Here is a 15,413-nt window from a genome sequence, read left to right on the forward strand (position 1 = left end):
TTTGTTATTGGGATTAAGTGAGGCAATGCATGTAGAAAGTGTTTTTTTAAAGGCCAAGCACTATTATAATTACAGATTATTAAACAGGATAGAAAAAAGAATTTAGGAGAAAACACTGGAGAAACAGAAGAACATAACCTCTTAAAAGGCCTAAATAAATTTTTTGAGGCAGAACAAAACCTAATGTGGAGGCAGGATCATTTACTTGAGGGTAGAGAATTATTTAACAAAAAAAAGTTTTGTTTAACAAAAAAATCTTTTTAAAGCACAAATCAGAAATGTGAGTTTCATGGTCACATGGTTACCTTTATTTGGGATAAGGAGACTCCAGTATAGATTTTACTAAGAGGAATTTCTATTCCTTAGTATAATGAGAATAGTGATGTGTTTTATTTATTTTATTCTACTTTACTTTGCATTGCTTTGTCGCTTCTGTTGTAAAAAATTATATTGAGTGTAGTAAATTTCCATCAAATTTTAACCTGTCAGACAGTATTTTCTAGAGGTTGTTTGAAAAGTATGAAAGGACACCACTCAGAAATGACTTTGAATCTGCCTTGTTTGTTTTAACTCCTTTAGAAACAAAGCCAGCCTGTGTATTCAACAATGTGGAGTATAGCGATGGGGATATGTTTCGAATGGACAACTGTCGGTTCTGTCGATGCCAAGGGGGTGTTTCCATTTGCTTCACCGCCCAGTGTGGTGAGCTGAACTGCGAGAGATACTATGTGCCCGAAGGGGAGTGCTGCCCTGTGTGTGAAGGTAAGGACAGGTGCCAATCAGAGAATAAGAAGAAGAGACATGGTTTAGGGACTTAATATCAAAATTGACCTACTTCAGTCTCACTCCAAAATAGAGGAAGATTGAAGAAGTTCCCATTTTTTGTCATCGTGGTCTACCTTTTAGGACTTGGGTAATTCTAGGTAGACTGTGTGAAACTGTCAATACTTCCCTGAGGGAAGTTACACCCTGGGGGTAGACAGCGGTCACCTGTTTCCACAGATCAACCTGAGGTTTCCCGGAGGTGCTTTCTGTTCCTCCTCTGTGGTTCCAGCAGTTCCCTGGCAAGTCCTGGGACTTTCTCTTCATCCTGACATTAGAATTCCACCTACCCTGCTCCCCTCAGATTGCTCTGCTAGGACAGGACCGCCCTAATCACTGACCACCTCAGCCAGTCAGCTCAGAAAGGAACCGACCCTGTTTCCTTTCCGATACCCATGCCAGTTCCGGTGAGAGCAGGGCTCCCCGTCCTTTGAAAACGTGTGGTGGTGAGAGTGGGGTCATGGTGTGGCACGGTGGTGACACCAGGGCAAGGCCCAGACAAGTGTCCACTGTGGCCCTGGGCAGAAGGATCCCCAGGGCCTGCTTTCTCTTTATTCCCCTTTTCCCTCCAAGAAATAATAGGTCCATGTTCCTCCAACAGGCTCGACCCTCCTGTCTCTCCTATTCAGAAACAATAAACATTTCAGGATGATAACTCTGAATATCATGTACTACAATCCACACATTTTAAGGATCAGGATAATCAGAAAAGTAGTCACTTGTCTGAGTTTCCAGTGAAGCCAGGAGCAGTGAGTGCCTGATTGTGTCTCTGGTCTAACTGCCCTACACTGTTTCCCCAGAAAGGAGGATCGCGTGAGCTTTCTTGTCCTGCCCGGACCACAGACCTTCAGTCTGGAGTCAGGCACATCCGTCTCATGTCTGACACTCACCCTGCCCTTACCTCCGCACGTGAAATGGGAGGACAGAATTTCATGCCATGTTCCATAACTTTTTCTGTTTTCTAAATCCATTTCTTTTCAATATTTGAGCTCTGTTTACCACATAATACTGAAGATATGAAATTGCTTAGAGTATGCAAACTACATTCCTAACATTGAACAGTGGTTCATAACAGGGAGGCCGTCTTCCCTGTTAGACATTATTTTTGCTAACATAGGAGAAAGGTGGTTCACTTTTTAGGTGTCATCAGGGATTTTAAGAAAGTCACATCAAACTTTTAACCTTCCCAATTGATTTGTTCCCTAGCTAGTTGGTCGTGTAAAAACATAGATATGGACCTCTGTGTAATAATCATAATGAGTTGTCTGGGCATAGATCCGGTTATGTCTCACTCCCTGGAATTCAGATCCAGGCTCAAAGTAGAAATGAAGTATGCAGTGTAATATTTTTTATAAAGAAATTTTATAAAGTCTTATCTAACTCAGGTCTCTTGGCTGCTTGCATCTCTGGCAGACTGCCCTTCTGAAGCTGTGACTGCATGCTTTTCAGTTTTGGCCTTCTAACTCTCTTGTAATGCCCTACTACCTCTTTGGAATAAAGAGGACCAAACTCGGAACTGCCTGGACTTTGCTTCCAGCACAGCAGCACTTGCTTCTTGAGGCCAGATTTTATGTTTCTGAAAAAGAACATTGAGTGATTTATCTAGTTGCTTTCATTTATAAGGATATTTGGGGGTTTTTTATTTATGTGCTTGTCAGCAACCTCAGAAAACTTTTTTACACTATCCTCAGCTACCTACGTTCCCCAGCCTCAGCTGCTGCTTGACTGCTCAGCTTGGGGGAGAAAAATGGCGTAGGTTCACAGCTTTCCCTCCAGGGCACAAGCAGTGCCATGTATGGTTTAGAGAAGCTGTGTCAGCCCTGTCCTGAATAAGGCCACAGCAGGGGACTGTATACACCTCACTGTGCCTCCAGGCACCGTGAGATAGACTTCAGTTAGTCCTAGAAATAGCAGGCTCACTATAAGTTAGATGGGGCATTATTCTTTCCAGTTTACAGGAGGTAAAATGCAGGTGTAATAAACATTTAAGCTGGCAACTCAGAAGGCATCATCAGAGCCTAAAACAGATCAGCATTTTTTTCTCACGACCAGCCCACAGCTCCGTCCACGAAGTTTTGCACCTTTATGAAATGATAACACCTGCACATTGGTTTTTATGCCTCAGATCCCCTGCCCTGTATGCCGTGTCAGGATGGGTGGACAGAAATTCAGCATGACAGCTGCTTTTGCATGTCCCCCTAGAGACACCTCCTGCAGCCCTGAGCTGCTGCTGAGCACAGCTGGGAAAGAACTGCTGATGATGAGAACCTGGGGAAAAAAATGTCTCTAGGTGCGGGCAGAGATAAGATGTAGAATGCCCTCAGTCTTACTCTGAACTCACGTTTTAATTTAGATCCCGTGTATCCTTTCAATAATCCCGCTGGCTGCTATGCCAATGGTCAGATCCGTGCCCACGGGGACCGGTGGCGGGAGGACGACTGCACGTTCTGCCAATGCATCAACGGAGAACCCCACTGTGTCGCGACGGCCTGCGGACAGAGCTGCATGAACCCCGTCAAAGTGCCTGGGGAGTGTTGCCCCGTGTGTGAAGGTAACCCTCGTAGATTCTAATGAGCCCCTGGCGAATATCTCATGTTGGATAAGCTTCTACCAGTATGTGCTTGCTTGTTTTCTGTTTCCTCAGGCATAATGTCTGCTTCATGCTGTTACCAGTTGCAGATGAATTTATTATACAGCCCAAACTAATCATTTGGGGGAAATGTTACACATTTACAGTGAGAATAGTGTGGTCTTTATTTTGCCACTGCAGATAATGCTTATCTGAATACTTTACGGTCGAAGTATATATACATTTTAATTCAGTTCACCGCAAGCCTGATTAACATCCAAAGGTCAACACAATGAAATGAAATGAAATTGGAAATAAGACCCATGACTCAAAGCATAGCTTGTTCAACTTGTAATGCTTCCATAAGCCCAAGAGTCCTGGCAGCTAGAAGAAAAACCTGGAGCCATCAAAGGTGGTTTTCACTGCCTGGAGTCCTCACCCTGAGCATCCATTCTGCTTCTAATATCTCGATGGCTGTGGCTTTGCAGTTCCTCTCGGGCTTTTTCTTATGTCTTGGTTACCTGCATTCACTACCTCTCTTCCTGTTTAATGGAGAGAGTCTGAGATATCCTGGACTAGTCTTTCCATCCCAACCGCTATTCCAGGCCACTTCCCCCATCCTGGGAAGATTCTTTGCACAGTTACTCAAGTCAGCCTTAATCCTTGGTCCACGTCTGTTACTACAAACAAGAGATTGAATATCTATACTGACAGGTCCAATAGAGAGTGTCTGTCATTAAGAAGCACATTTGCATAGTGAAATGAACTAAAGTGGGTCAAAAATTAGTCCTTGTGGAAGATGGATCCTTCTAGAATTTTTTAAAACAGCTATTAAGGAACTGACAGGTCTTTTCAGAAATTCAGTCAAGTAGACTGAGTCCTCTATCAAGAAGTCTTTTTTCTTCTACCAAAATTTTAATCAACTCAGACTTCAGAGTTTGCCTGACTGGCTTCATTAACTTCTGAGGGGTTAGAATTATTAAAGACCTTAAAAATCATATAAAAATTTAAGCTGGAGGATTCTGGTTCTATTGACATCACCAATTCCCTCACCATTACTCTACTCAGAATGCAGCTGCCACACTCCAAAACTTTATAGCTTCCAGATGACCAATTTTGTGGAAATCACCCACCCACCTCACACATACACTCCTCCTATCCCCTAAAGGCCAGCATTTCAGTGCTGGAAAAAGGAGTGTGCGATAATATGTTTGATGATGTACGGTCAGCTTTACAAGGAAAGATGCCCTGCTGAAGCAGATAAAGATGGGAACATCTATCCCTGAGAATTAAGGGCAATCTGTTATTGGTTTGAAATATTTAAGTATATGTATGTGCATGATAATGTTAAGAAAAATTAAAAGCATACATATAAATCCAGTAAACAGTAACCCTTTTAACTTCATGAGTCTTGAGTCTAGATTGAAAATAAGACTTTGAAAAACTTGTTAAAAAAAAAAAAAGGGCCTTTTTTCTAAAAGTAAGAAAGGAAAATCCTTTGCGCTCATCTTTGGCCATCATTAGCATATCCATTGTGGTGAGTAGAGAAGGGAAGCAGTTGGTGAATAGACAAAAATATATATTATATGTATGAGAAACTGATTTATTCTTATGTCATATACGTGTTTGGGTAGGAAGTAGATGTTAGTTTGATTACTTAGAGTTTGGTCTCTGCAACATGGGTCACGTTGTAATCTTATCTTCCACTGTTTGAGAAAAGAGTGACAGTTTGGGTCAGCCATTAATTCCAAAAAATTTATTAAGAACCTTCCGTAATCCAGATACCACATCGGACACAAAGCTAAATAGGGGACAATTCCTAGTAAACGTCAAAGAAACTATTTAGGCTGTTTTAAATTAAACCAGGAAAAACAGAATGTCTGCATTCAGGTGCTGTGGGGTAAGTGCTTTTTATTTGTACCTGATTTCATTTAATCCTCGCATCAACACTCTGCCAAAGGCCTTATTATACCATTTTAAAGATGAAGAAATTAGGGTTTAGAGAGATTTAGATAATTTTTCCCAAGGTCAGTTGTCAATATGTGGCTGAGCTGGGATCAACTGAAGTCTGTCAGATTCAACTACATTTTTGTCTGCTTCCTCTGCTCCCAGAGGTCATCTCAGTTTCCTCCTGCCCCTATTTCTAGTTCCCTTACATCTCTCTTCATCTCTGGCTTTTGGCCCTGTGTTGGGACACACAGGAGTTTGATGACAGGGGAGGAGATCATTTGCAGTTTGACAACTACTCCAGGTGTTTTTGATGTGATCTCCCACCTGCCCTCTCCCCTGAATTTGAGGACCTCGGGGGAAGGATGCCTTTGAGACCCATCCTCGATTTGCTTCTCAGGCCTCACATTCAGGTTGTCTCCTTCACTTCACCAGGCTCGGCATCTTTATTCCAAGCTGTTAGGCTCTGCTGGTCTCAGCCTTGCAGAAGGTTCCATTGTTTAGTTCTCGGAGAACTAATTTATCTTCTGTTTCTTGTTTTTGTTTTAAAGTCAGTTAAATAATAAGTTTCACGTAAGACTGCATTTACTCTCCAGTGACACCCTCATTTTAAGATGTGTTCAGAAGACAAAAGATTCTTTTGGCATGGGGATAAAAAAAAACAGTGTACAGCTTAGGATAATGATCGTAAAAGCTTATTATTATCTATGAATAATATTGTAATAAACTTATTTATTAATAATAATAAACTTGCAAAATAACGCAAGGCAAATAAATCTTATTGCTTAGTTTTCAGGATCCAAGAAAGACTCTGGAAGTATTCAAAAATATTTTTCTCAGCAGTTATTCAGTAGCCTATTTAAATAGAATTTCAAGTGATTTCCGAAGAGCCAAAAGATTAGACAAAATAAGAAAAAAGCAAGGCATTGTTGTGTAATAAATAATCAGCCAGAATTATTTGGAGGAAACAGAAAGACTGGTATTTATGCAGTTTATACACAGTAAATTCCTCTGTACACAATTGCATAACAAATGTTGGCTCTCACCCTTATTAGCTACAGTCCCAAGGTACATAGTCAGAGTCTGAAATTTGATGAAAGGGACCCCACACGAGGATTGTGGGTTTAGATTCTTCCTAAATAAATTACTGCATCACCAAATATAGTGTGTTTGGACCTTCAGGGAGGAAGAACCTTGTTGTGACTGCTGTTGTTATTAGAGATACATACCTTCCAAATGACAACATAATGTGCTTGGTTACTCCTGGAGGACTGGGAATGTGAACCTGGGGGCCCTTAAAGACTATGCTGTTACTTGACAGCTAACTCAATTCACAAGTACCTGAGTGCTGTTTAAATTGGCACTTAAGTACTCTCTTGATTAAGTCTTAGCAAGTTAGTGTCAACACCCAATTCAGGTATACAGATAAGCCATCCCGGTCTGTAAGTCTATAACGGATTGTATTCTTATGTTTTGTGCTGTTGGCTTTTCTCTACATCTCCTCTTGCTCGTCAATTGCATTATTTTTATTTTCTGGCCCTTGTAAAAAGCTAGAATGGAAACACATGGAATAGCAGATAAAGTTTGCAGTTTAAGCATCTATATGGGAGATACGTCCTTATTTTCTTACAAACTAAAAACAAAAAAGGAGGGCAGCAGAATTGTCTTCCTCGGCATCTAGCACCATTTGCATCATCTTCTTTGTAGCCCTTAATGAGAGTAGCTGACATTTCTCGCACACTGTGACTGGGAGCCAGGCCTCAGTGCTTTGAGAGCGTCAGCCCATTTGGTCCTCACAACTGCCCTCTTGTGCAGGTACTGCCATCCCAATTTATGATCACAGAACCCAAAGTTCAGAAGTCATGTAACTTGCCCAAGGGCCTACAGCTCGGAAGTGGCAGAGCAGTGTATCTCCAGAGCCCTGGCTCTGGACCCCTGCAAGGATTCTGCCTCTGAGACAAAGTGCACTTACTGACCAGTAGCCTAAAAGAGGCTACGTCCCCCATGAGCTAGGATTTACCATATGCTTTTGAATCCCTAAAACAGCACCTGTCATGTAAGTAGGTGCTCAAAAATGGTTAATGAATGGATGATGAGTGAGTGAGTTAGCGAAGGGGGAAAAGACTGGAGTAAGACAGCAGACCCTGATAGAGGGTTTCCTTAACCAATGCTGTTAAAGGGGTCAGATGCTGACCTCTGGTGAACTGAAGAAAGATTAATGTGTAAATGCTTCTATTTGAAAGTGCACTTTGAGAACAGAAAGCAGAGTGTTATACGAAGTATGTTTGGGACACGGTGGGTCCAGATGCCTACAGGTGAGTTGGACCAGTTAGCTTCAGATTGACTCCTCACCCTCCTGATGAGCACTTAGCTCTCCACTCCCACCCAGGGGCAGCCTTCCAAGACTGGTTTGTAAACTGTGGTTTATCCTCTCTCAGTTCAGCCCCTGAAGTCCAGAATCGCAGAATTAAAGTGGGCCTTCTCCAGACCCTCCAAGGCTAATGCTCACTGTCACATTTAATGTACTGCTTTTAAGACCTGCCCTGAGAGTGTGTAAGTGCCACTGCCTTGTTTTCAGCTAGACTTTTTTTTTTTTTTTTAATATCACAGTTAGGTATTGAGAATAATTTGCTAGTTGATTTCCCAGTAATGCCAGGTATAAATCCTATCTAAGTTGATTCTTAATGTCAGAGGGACCCTGAGGACAGGGTGCCATTTTCCATGAAAAAAAAATATCTGTTTGTTTTATAATTAAAAGTAAGATAAGGTGTTGGGGAGGGAAATACTGGCTGCATGATGTAATGACATGACCGTGATGACGCAACAAGAAAAATGCAAGGTATGTGGACAAGTGTGAGGCCATCTCCACCTGATGCAGGAGATAAGAATTTCATCATCCCTGATTAGTCTTGATGTCAGATCTGATCTGCTCTCTCATCTTGGGCTGTGGCTGGACCCTGCCCAGGTGGCCACTGTGACCTGAGTGTTCTTTAGGCCCAGTATGTGCAGAGTCTACAGCTGAGATGAGTTGATGGTTTTGATGACCCTGGGGCTTTCAGAGCCAACGCCAAGAGTATCACTTTTCAAGAACTAGAAACAACATAGGTAATATTTTACAAGTTAGCAGTCAATATTAGGATTTGAGTTGCTAGTAAATAAATTCCATGCTTGTGGTTGGGTACTTTCCAACCACAATGGGTACTTTCCTTTGTACTATTTCTGTTTCTCTGAAACAAAAGCAAAATCCATTTCCAAATTCACACAGGAAATAAAAGAGTTATTTGTAGATTGTCACAGCTCAGTAACGGGTATATGAGGGTCCATCATGTTATTCTATCTACTTCAGTGTTTTAAAGACGTTTTCCATAATAAGAACTTCAAATGAAAGTTATTTGCAGAGTTATTGTCTGAAACTGAGCTGAGTTTCAGGCAGGCCTTGTGATTCTGCTAACCTGGACTTAGCCAACTCTTGAAGTGGAGGAATAAAAATTGACTCCCTGTCCATGGAGTCTTTCTAATTCTCTGGACTTAGGATGGAATGTGATAGCTGTGCTATCAACTGTCTTCCTGCCGACTGGCTTTCTTGGATCCCTTACTTGGGAAATCCTGGTCCTACTTGGGACAGTGTTGAAGAGAGGCCATGAGGCATTTCTTGACCATGTGGATTTAATGCGCCACTTCAGCATCAGCTCACCCAATAGATCATATGCTGTGGTCCTCTAAGGAGCTGGAGGTCTTTGAGCTGTGAAATAGACTGTCCTCCTCATCGTCAATACTAATTTTATGGGAGCACTATATTCTTTCCATAAATTCTGATATGGTTTGAATCAAGCCACCCTTCAAATGAGGTTTCTACTGGGCTGCTGGAAAAGTCTGTACCAGGCACATATCTGGGTGGGAATTCCTTGAAACAAGAAAATATGTTTCCAGCCCTGCCCATAATACTTCCTCACCAAACAGTATCTCAAACGATTAAGCTACTGCTTCCGTGGCAAGGAATCAAACATAGTTTGGCTGACCCCAGAGGCAGTGAAGTCAAAGATGCCACAGGGTCACATGATATTAATGTTCTGGTACATAACAGGGATCAAAACTCAGTTTATGGGTGGTACTGCTTCAGTGCCATATACTATGCTATTATTAGTAGGCCAAGAATAATAAAATATTCGTAATATTTCAAAGACTGTTAGGCATGTTGTTTCATCCTTTAACTCTAAATGTCCTGGAAACTAGTTCCATAAATGGAAATTAAAATATAGCACAGTGTGTTTTTTGGCTTGTCCAAATAAGGTCATATGTGGGGTAACAAATGCATAGCAGATGACCATGTGTCAACCTAGGTGTCCTTTAACCTAAGCATCCAAAATTGTTCATGAATGAATTTCACAGTATTTTTTATTTTCTCTGGGGATTTAAAATATCTTTAGGTATTTCAAATAACATTAGAATGGTATGGTTCAGAGCTGATTCTGAAACACTTGATTAGAGAAACCTTTGCCTCTGATTTTCCAGCATTTGGCAGTCCCAGCTATTAAGTATTTCCCTGTGGAAGTGGCCTGCAAGGGGCAGGTTCCTCTTTATTTCCTCTGCTGTTTACTTCCCATGCCTAAATGGGCATTACTGCCAGGAGTCTCATAATTTTCCTACTAAGATCATAATCGAATCTAATAGTTCAGACTTGGGCCTGCTAATTTTCATCTAATCAACAGAGGCAGGAAAACAGAGTCTGGAATGCCAGCTATGTGAATGAAAAATATTTAGTCATTCTTGAAATGATAGGAATGTTTTTCCAACAAGCTTAAATAAACACAATCTCTACTGAGACTGTGTTAAACTTTTTTTGGATAAGAGACAACTCTTAGGCAACCAAACAGAAGTTAATGAAGGTTATTAAGAGACATGCCCTTCAGAAAAGGCTTATGGACATTAAAAAGAAAGATTCCATTTTCTTTAGGGTACAACCATTGACCAGAAGTAGCAGAATTGGTTTCCTTTTAGCTTTTGTCAGCCTAATAGAATTTAGCATTTTAACTGGTAATCACATTGTCTACGTTTTGAGAGATGTCCTGCTTTACTAGCCATGGCTTATTAGACCATCTTAGTTTAAAATCCTCATCTTCATCTCCTTCCACTGTTTGCCTCAATTCTAAGGAATGGATAGGTCTCAGCACACCTGTATTTAAAGCACCTGACAGCACTTTTTATATGAAGCTTGTTTATTTGTTCCCATCAATGCAAGGTCCAACTATAAAGTAGTGAAATTATTTTTAACATAATGAAATTATTTTTAAAAACATAACCAAGATTTACATATCCAAGTGAAGTGTTTTACCTTTCAAAATAGTCATATGGGAACTGTACAGCTATTGCAAGAATACCGTCATTCAGAATATTTTTGGTACTTCTCTGTTGAAACTGACATTGCAGCTTGCCGCACTTCCTTTTGAAAATTCTTAGCTTTGTAAACCCCTGACTTTAAAGGTTTATTAGACTCTAGGAAATAGTCAAAGTCATTCACGTCTAAGTCTGGTGGAAAGGCTGGGTGATCTAGCTGGGTAAAACTTTTCAGAAGAAGCAAAAAGTGACAGTAAAGTGAAGGCACTCTGTCTTCTATGACACAGTAATTTCCTCTGAAAGCAGTTCTGAAGAGAAGTTTCAAATAGAATTTTAACATGAACAACATTTTAGCACAAGCATATAGCCCACAAAAGTGAGTGCTTTTAGCAGTAACACTTATTTGTAAGTACAATTCCTGGTGTTTTTATTGGGAAAAAAAAAATCATTTCACTTACCACATAGTATTTGTATGACTTCTAGGGACTAGAGGCATATATTTAAATAGTCATCTATTATATTACAACTTTTTGTGGAATTGCAGGTGTTCCATTCAAACTTATTTTCAAATAAATTAGACTAAAATAATTCCCCTTTAGAAATAACTATTTTAAAAGTGGTGATTCCAATATAATTTATTTCTAATATTTTAGTTCTTGAACTCCACTTCCGATTGTACCATTTTAAACTGTCTCATTGTATAGTCTTAACCTTAAATGAGCAAAATGATTTCACATTGTTTAATACATGAGGGTTAGTATTAGAGATGGTGAGCAACCCAGTGAACTGTTTTTAAAGGCCCTATTGAAGTGTTTTCTGTGCTGTGTCTGGCCGATTGTTGAAGATAAAATATCTGCTGCAATATCGTTGTAAAATAGCAGGGCGGAGCGAAGGAATGAAAATGTCTACTAGAGAACACCCCTTGCCCATTGATGGACCTCCCGTCACAGGTGGCTGCTGAGGTGTCAGGGAGCTGGATTGTTCCCACCTGTCATCCTCTGCATTTGAGACTCGTGAAATGCTCACTATCCATCACCGTGCAGATTGGGAAATCTGTTCACCGGGGGCTTGGCAGGGCCAGATCTTGGTCCGGGGTCATACCATCAGTTTAATCCAAATTTGATATGGGACAAGCAATAATGAACAGTTAGAACTTTTTTGAAATTTGTTCGAAACATGAGAGGATAGTGATGCATTGCATTTTACACATTTTTCAATTCGAGTTGAATTATTAGCAGTTTGACCAAGTTTTCACTTGCCATGTATGTCTACAGGATACCTGTTTACACATCCAGTGAATTTTACTTTCACATCTAAGAGATTAGCTGGATTTATCACATTCGTTTGAAACAGAGCCTAATTCAGGGATCCAGACCATTGGACACCACAGAATTTAGTACTCGCTGCCAGTCGAAAATAAGATTCGGTTCAAGGCTCCAGCTCTCATTCTGCAGCATCATGAACCAAGACTAAGAATCCTGCAAGAACATTCTAAGACCAGCAAGTGCTTGGTCCTTGGGGACCCTGAGAGTCATGTAGTGCTCTGGGTTTGATTTTTCCCCTTGGCTGCTAGAGCAGACTGAGAGATGAGTCTGTAAGCCACGTCCCCGACCAGGCAGGACCTCACAGCATGCACCCTGTGTGCCGACCTCATCCCTGGCTGCAGCGTATTCTTTCTACTTAAAAGTTACCTTGGTCCTCATTTCCTCACTTTAAAAATGTATACATATATAATTTGAGACTGCCTTGGGTCTGCTTTGGAATCCAGCAAAGTATATTTAATGCTTGTTTATGTATTCGGTGCCCCTGCGCCGGTGCCTTGCACTGTGGTCCTGCCACCCATAGTTTGGGCATTTGAAGGACAACACAAAATGGTGTTCTTTTTCACCTTAATTGGAAAGCTATTGCCCTGCAAATCAGCTCACATTTTAAAGCAGTTCAGGGAGTCTCTATTTTGTTCGTGAAACTAAAAAAATGTTCAGAGATAATAAACTGTCAGTTTGGGCTGGCCTCAGGCCTTACATATTGAAAGAGGGCAGCAAGCTTAGATCTTTTCAAGACTGTGACTCTCTCATGCTTTCTGGGAACCAAGTTTTAAAAAGATTCCATGGAGATCTTAGACCAGATGAAAGCAATAGGGGTGTTCCGCAGTGCTGTGACAGAGACACTGAGGACATTATTGTTTCAAACCTGACCACCCCCACCAGTATTATTGTTAAGAAAGTACTGGTTGAATTATCTCTTATTATTGACATAAGTTTCATGTCACTGACTTACTGAAACTAAGATTTGCTGATCAAAGACATCTTTTAGAGATGGATTTTCCATATCCTCTTCCAACTTGAGGATGGCAGAGCTACTGGCAAAACTACCAAAACAGTATAAATTGTACTGTGATGAATTTGCCCTCATCTTCGAAGATCCAGCAAGGCACCCATCATGAGAGAGGAAGCATGGGGTCAGCCAGGCACACAGAAGCATTGTTTCAACTCACACTGGATAAGCTGATTACGAAGAGATTTCTCTTCTCTTCGAGACACCATGGACACAGTCAAAAGTCGAAACAATGATATTCAGACTGCAACTCAGCAAATGTGAAAGGCGCCAGTGGCCAGTCACTAACACCCTCCAAAGCTTACCAGACCATATGAAAGGATGTCATGGACCCACCCACATCCCAGATGCTTTTCATGTTATCAGTGGAGATAGAAATGATGCTTAAGTTACAATGGACAGGATTCAGAATGCCAAGCCAGTTGTCAGAGCATTTATCAGCTGAACATTTGAGGCTTGCAAAAGGACTCATAATTCATTTACTGAGCCATCATCTGAGACCAGTTCTAGCTCTAAGCAGGCAGGATAGTCATTTCAACAATAACTATAGCAACAAGTAACATTCTGTTAACACTTCGAGTTTATGGAATAGTCCCCTCTTTACGATCTTATTTGAGTCTTAACGATGATCTTGTGAGGTAGGAATAGTGGGAATTCCCACTTTATAGAAGCCCAAAGAGGTTCAGCATCATGTGTAAGATAATGAAAGAACAGGGACTCAAGCTCAGTCTTCTAACCCCAAGTCCTTGTCCTTGGCATTGCTTCTCTAGACCCTTATCGTAAGGAGGGAGAGGGTGAAGAAAATAAGTCAGTGAATATCAAAGTATTTGATCATCGTGGCTCAGATTCAAAGCTTTTCTTGCTCCTGGCTCCATTCTCATTACTGAGACCCAGTTACTGTTATTTTTATCTTTTGTGACCTAGCCTTTGATCGGGTTCTTTCCCCAAACCTCAGCCTGGAATTTTGACCTTGCTGTTTGACCTCTTGGAAAGCCTGCTTCCCCTTGTCCGTTCCTGCCTCTCCCACCTGGAACAGCTCCACCCGAGAGTGCTGAGCTGTCTCCCCAGATGTGTCTATCCTCACGCTTGCCTTGGGCCCAGCGTCATTCACACCCAGCCAGGCTGCAGGCCCTGAGCAGTGGTAGTCAAGTCTCCACTGAGTGTGCCCAGCACCGAGATAGACCATCGTCAACACTTGTGCCTTCTCATCCACACGCTTCCCTCGTCTCACTCTGATTCCTGCCGGTCGTTGCTTAATCAGCAGGCAGATTTGCTGGGCCTTCGGCACGAGCACCCATCCTTCATCCAGTACGAGGTGAGCTGCCGAGTTGAGTGAGTGCCAGGTTATTTTCAGGACTATTTTAATAACACTTTATTTATTTGGCACCATCAAGGAGTGAGGTAGTCACAGAAATGGATTCCCCAGATAATTGAAATTTGGGGTGTCAGATTTTATGTTAAGAATTTTGAAGGGAGGCCTTTCACAGTGCTCTGTGTACTTTTGTGCCTTGTTAGGCCAGAAGTGCAGATCATAATTTAACCATTTCATAGGCTACCGAGTACCTCGTTTTAGACTGTTTGGGTTTGGGGACTTGCATTTAGTTTTCACTGTTACTAGTGTGTCAGGTTCACAACAGCCTTCTGATCTATCTTGCTACTTCAGTGGAGCTCATTTATTGAGTACCTACTATGTGCAAGGGACTTCTGCCTTGAGGAAGACCCTAAGGAACATACTGTCCAATCCTACAAAAGTTAGGAAATTATAGATTCGGCCTGTTGGGGACAACATTGAGTGGGGCTCTTTCTAAAAATGTGTCCTGACTTTCAGTTCTCAGGTGTCTTTTTGTCCTCTTTGTTCATTCATTAAGCGCTACAGTGGGCCAAGTACTGTGCTAGATGCTGAAGTTGTAAACAGTGAACAAACCATTGCCCCTAATGTGAAGATCCTTCCCCGCTGGTCCTCAGCCATTTCCCAGAGGGGCAGGTTGAAATAACAGAATTCTGACCATCTGACACCCCTCTCCCAGCTGAATATAGCTATTAAAATGTGCAGATACACATATACACATGTACTTATAAATATGGCACATTTTTCCCAGTTAAAGGTTACCAAGATACAGTCTCTCTGAAAATAAACAATAACAATAATATAAGGATAAAATATAAGACAAGTATAAAAGGTCCAGATTATTCTTGGAATCCAATCATTTTGTGAGCTCTCTCAAGCTGAATTCCTGGAAAAAGATATCCCATTCTCTGTTAAAAATTTTTTTTAATTTTTCTTTTTGTGGTCTTTTAATAATCACATAATTGTAGTACTGTCTTTTCCTATTAAACATGAGATTGGTAAAGGAAGAAAAATATGACCGACAGCCAAGATTCCTTGGAAAAGCATACAAAGTTAATA

General features: G+C 41.1%; 1 protein-coding gene across 2 annotated transcripts in view; it reads left to right on the forward strand.

Moving 5' to 3' along the window:
- Positions 1 to 15,413, forward strand: part of CRIM1 (cysteine rich transmembrane BMP regulator 1) — a 205,056-nt gene that overhangs the window by 128,954 nt on the left and 60,689 nt on the right. For both annotated transcript variants that reach the window (XM_068565195.1, XM_068565194.1), the window contains 2 exons: positions 580 to 762; positions 3,176 to 3,373. In XM_068565195.1, the coding sequence (XP_068421296.1) occupies positions 580 to 762; positions 3,176 to 3,373 (381 nt within the window). The remainder of the gene's footprint in view (positions 1 to 579; positions 763 to 3,175; positions 3,374 to 15,413) is intronic.

Source organism: Eschrichtius robustus, chromosome 15 (genome assembly GCF_028021215.1).
Source record: "Eschrichtius robustus isolate mEscRob2 chromosome 15, mEscRob2.pri, whole genome shotgun sequence".
Classification (NCBI taxonomy): domain Eukaryota; kingdom Metazoa; phylum Chordata; class Mammalia; order Artiodactyla; family Eschrichtiidae; genus Eschrichtius; species Eschrichtius robustus.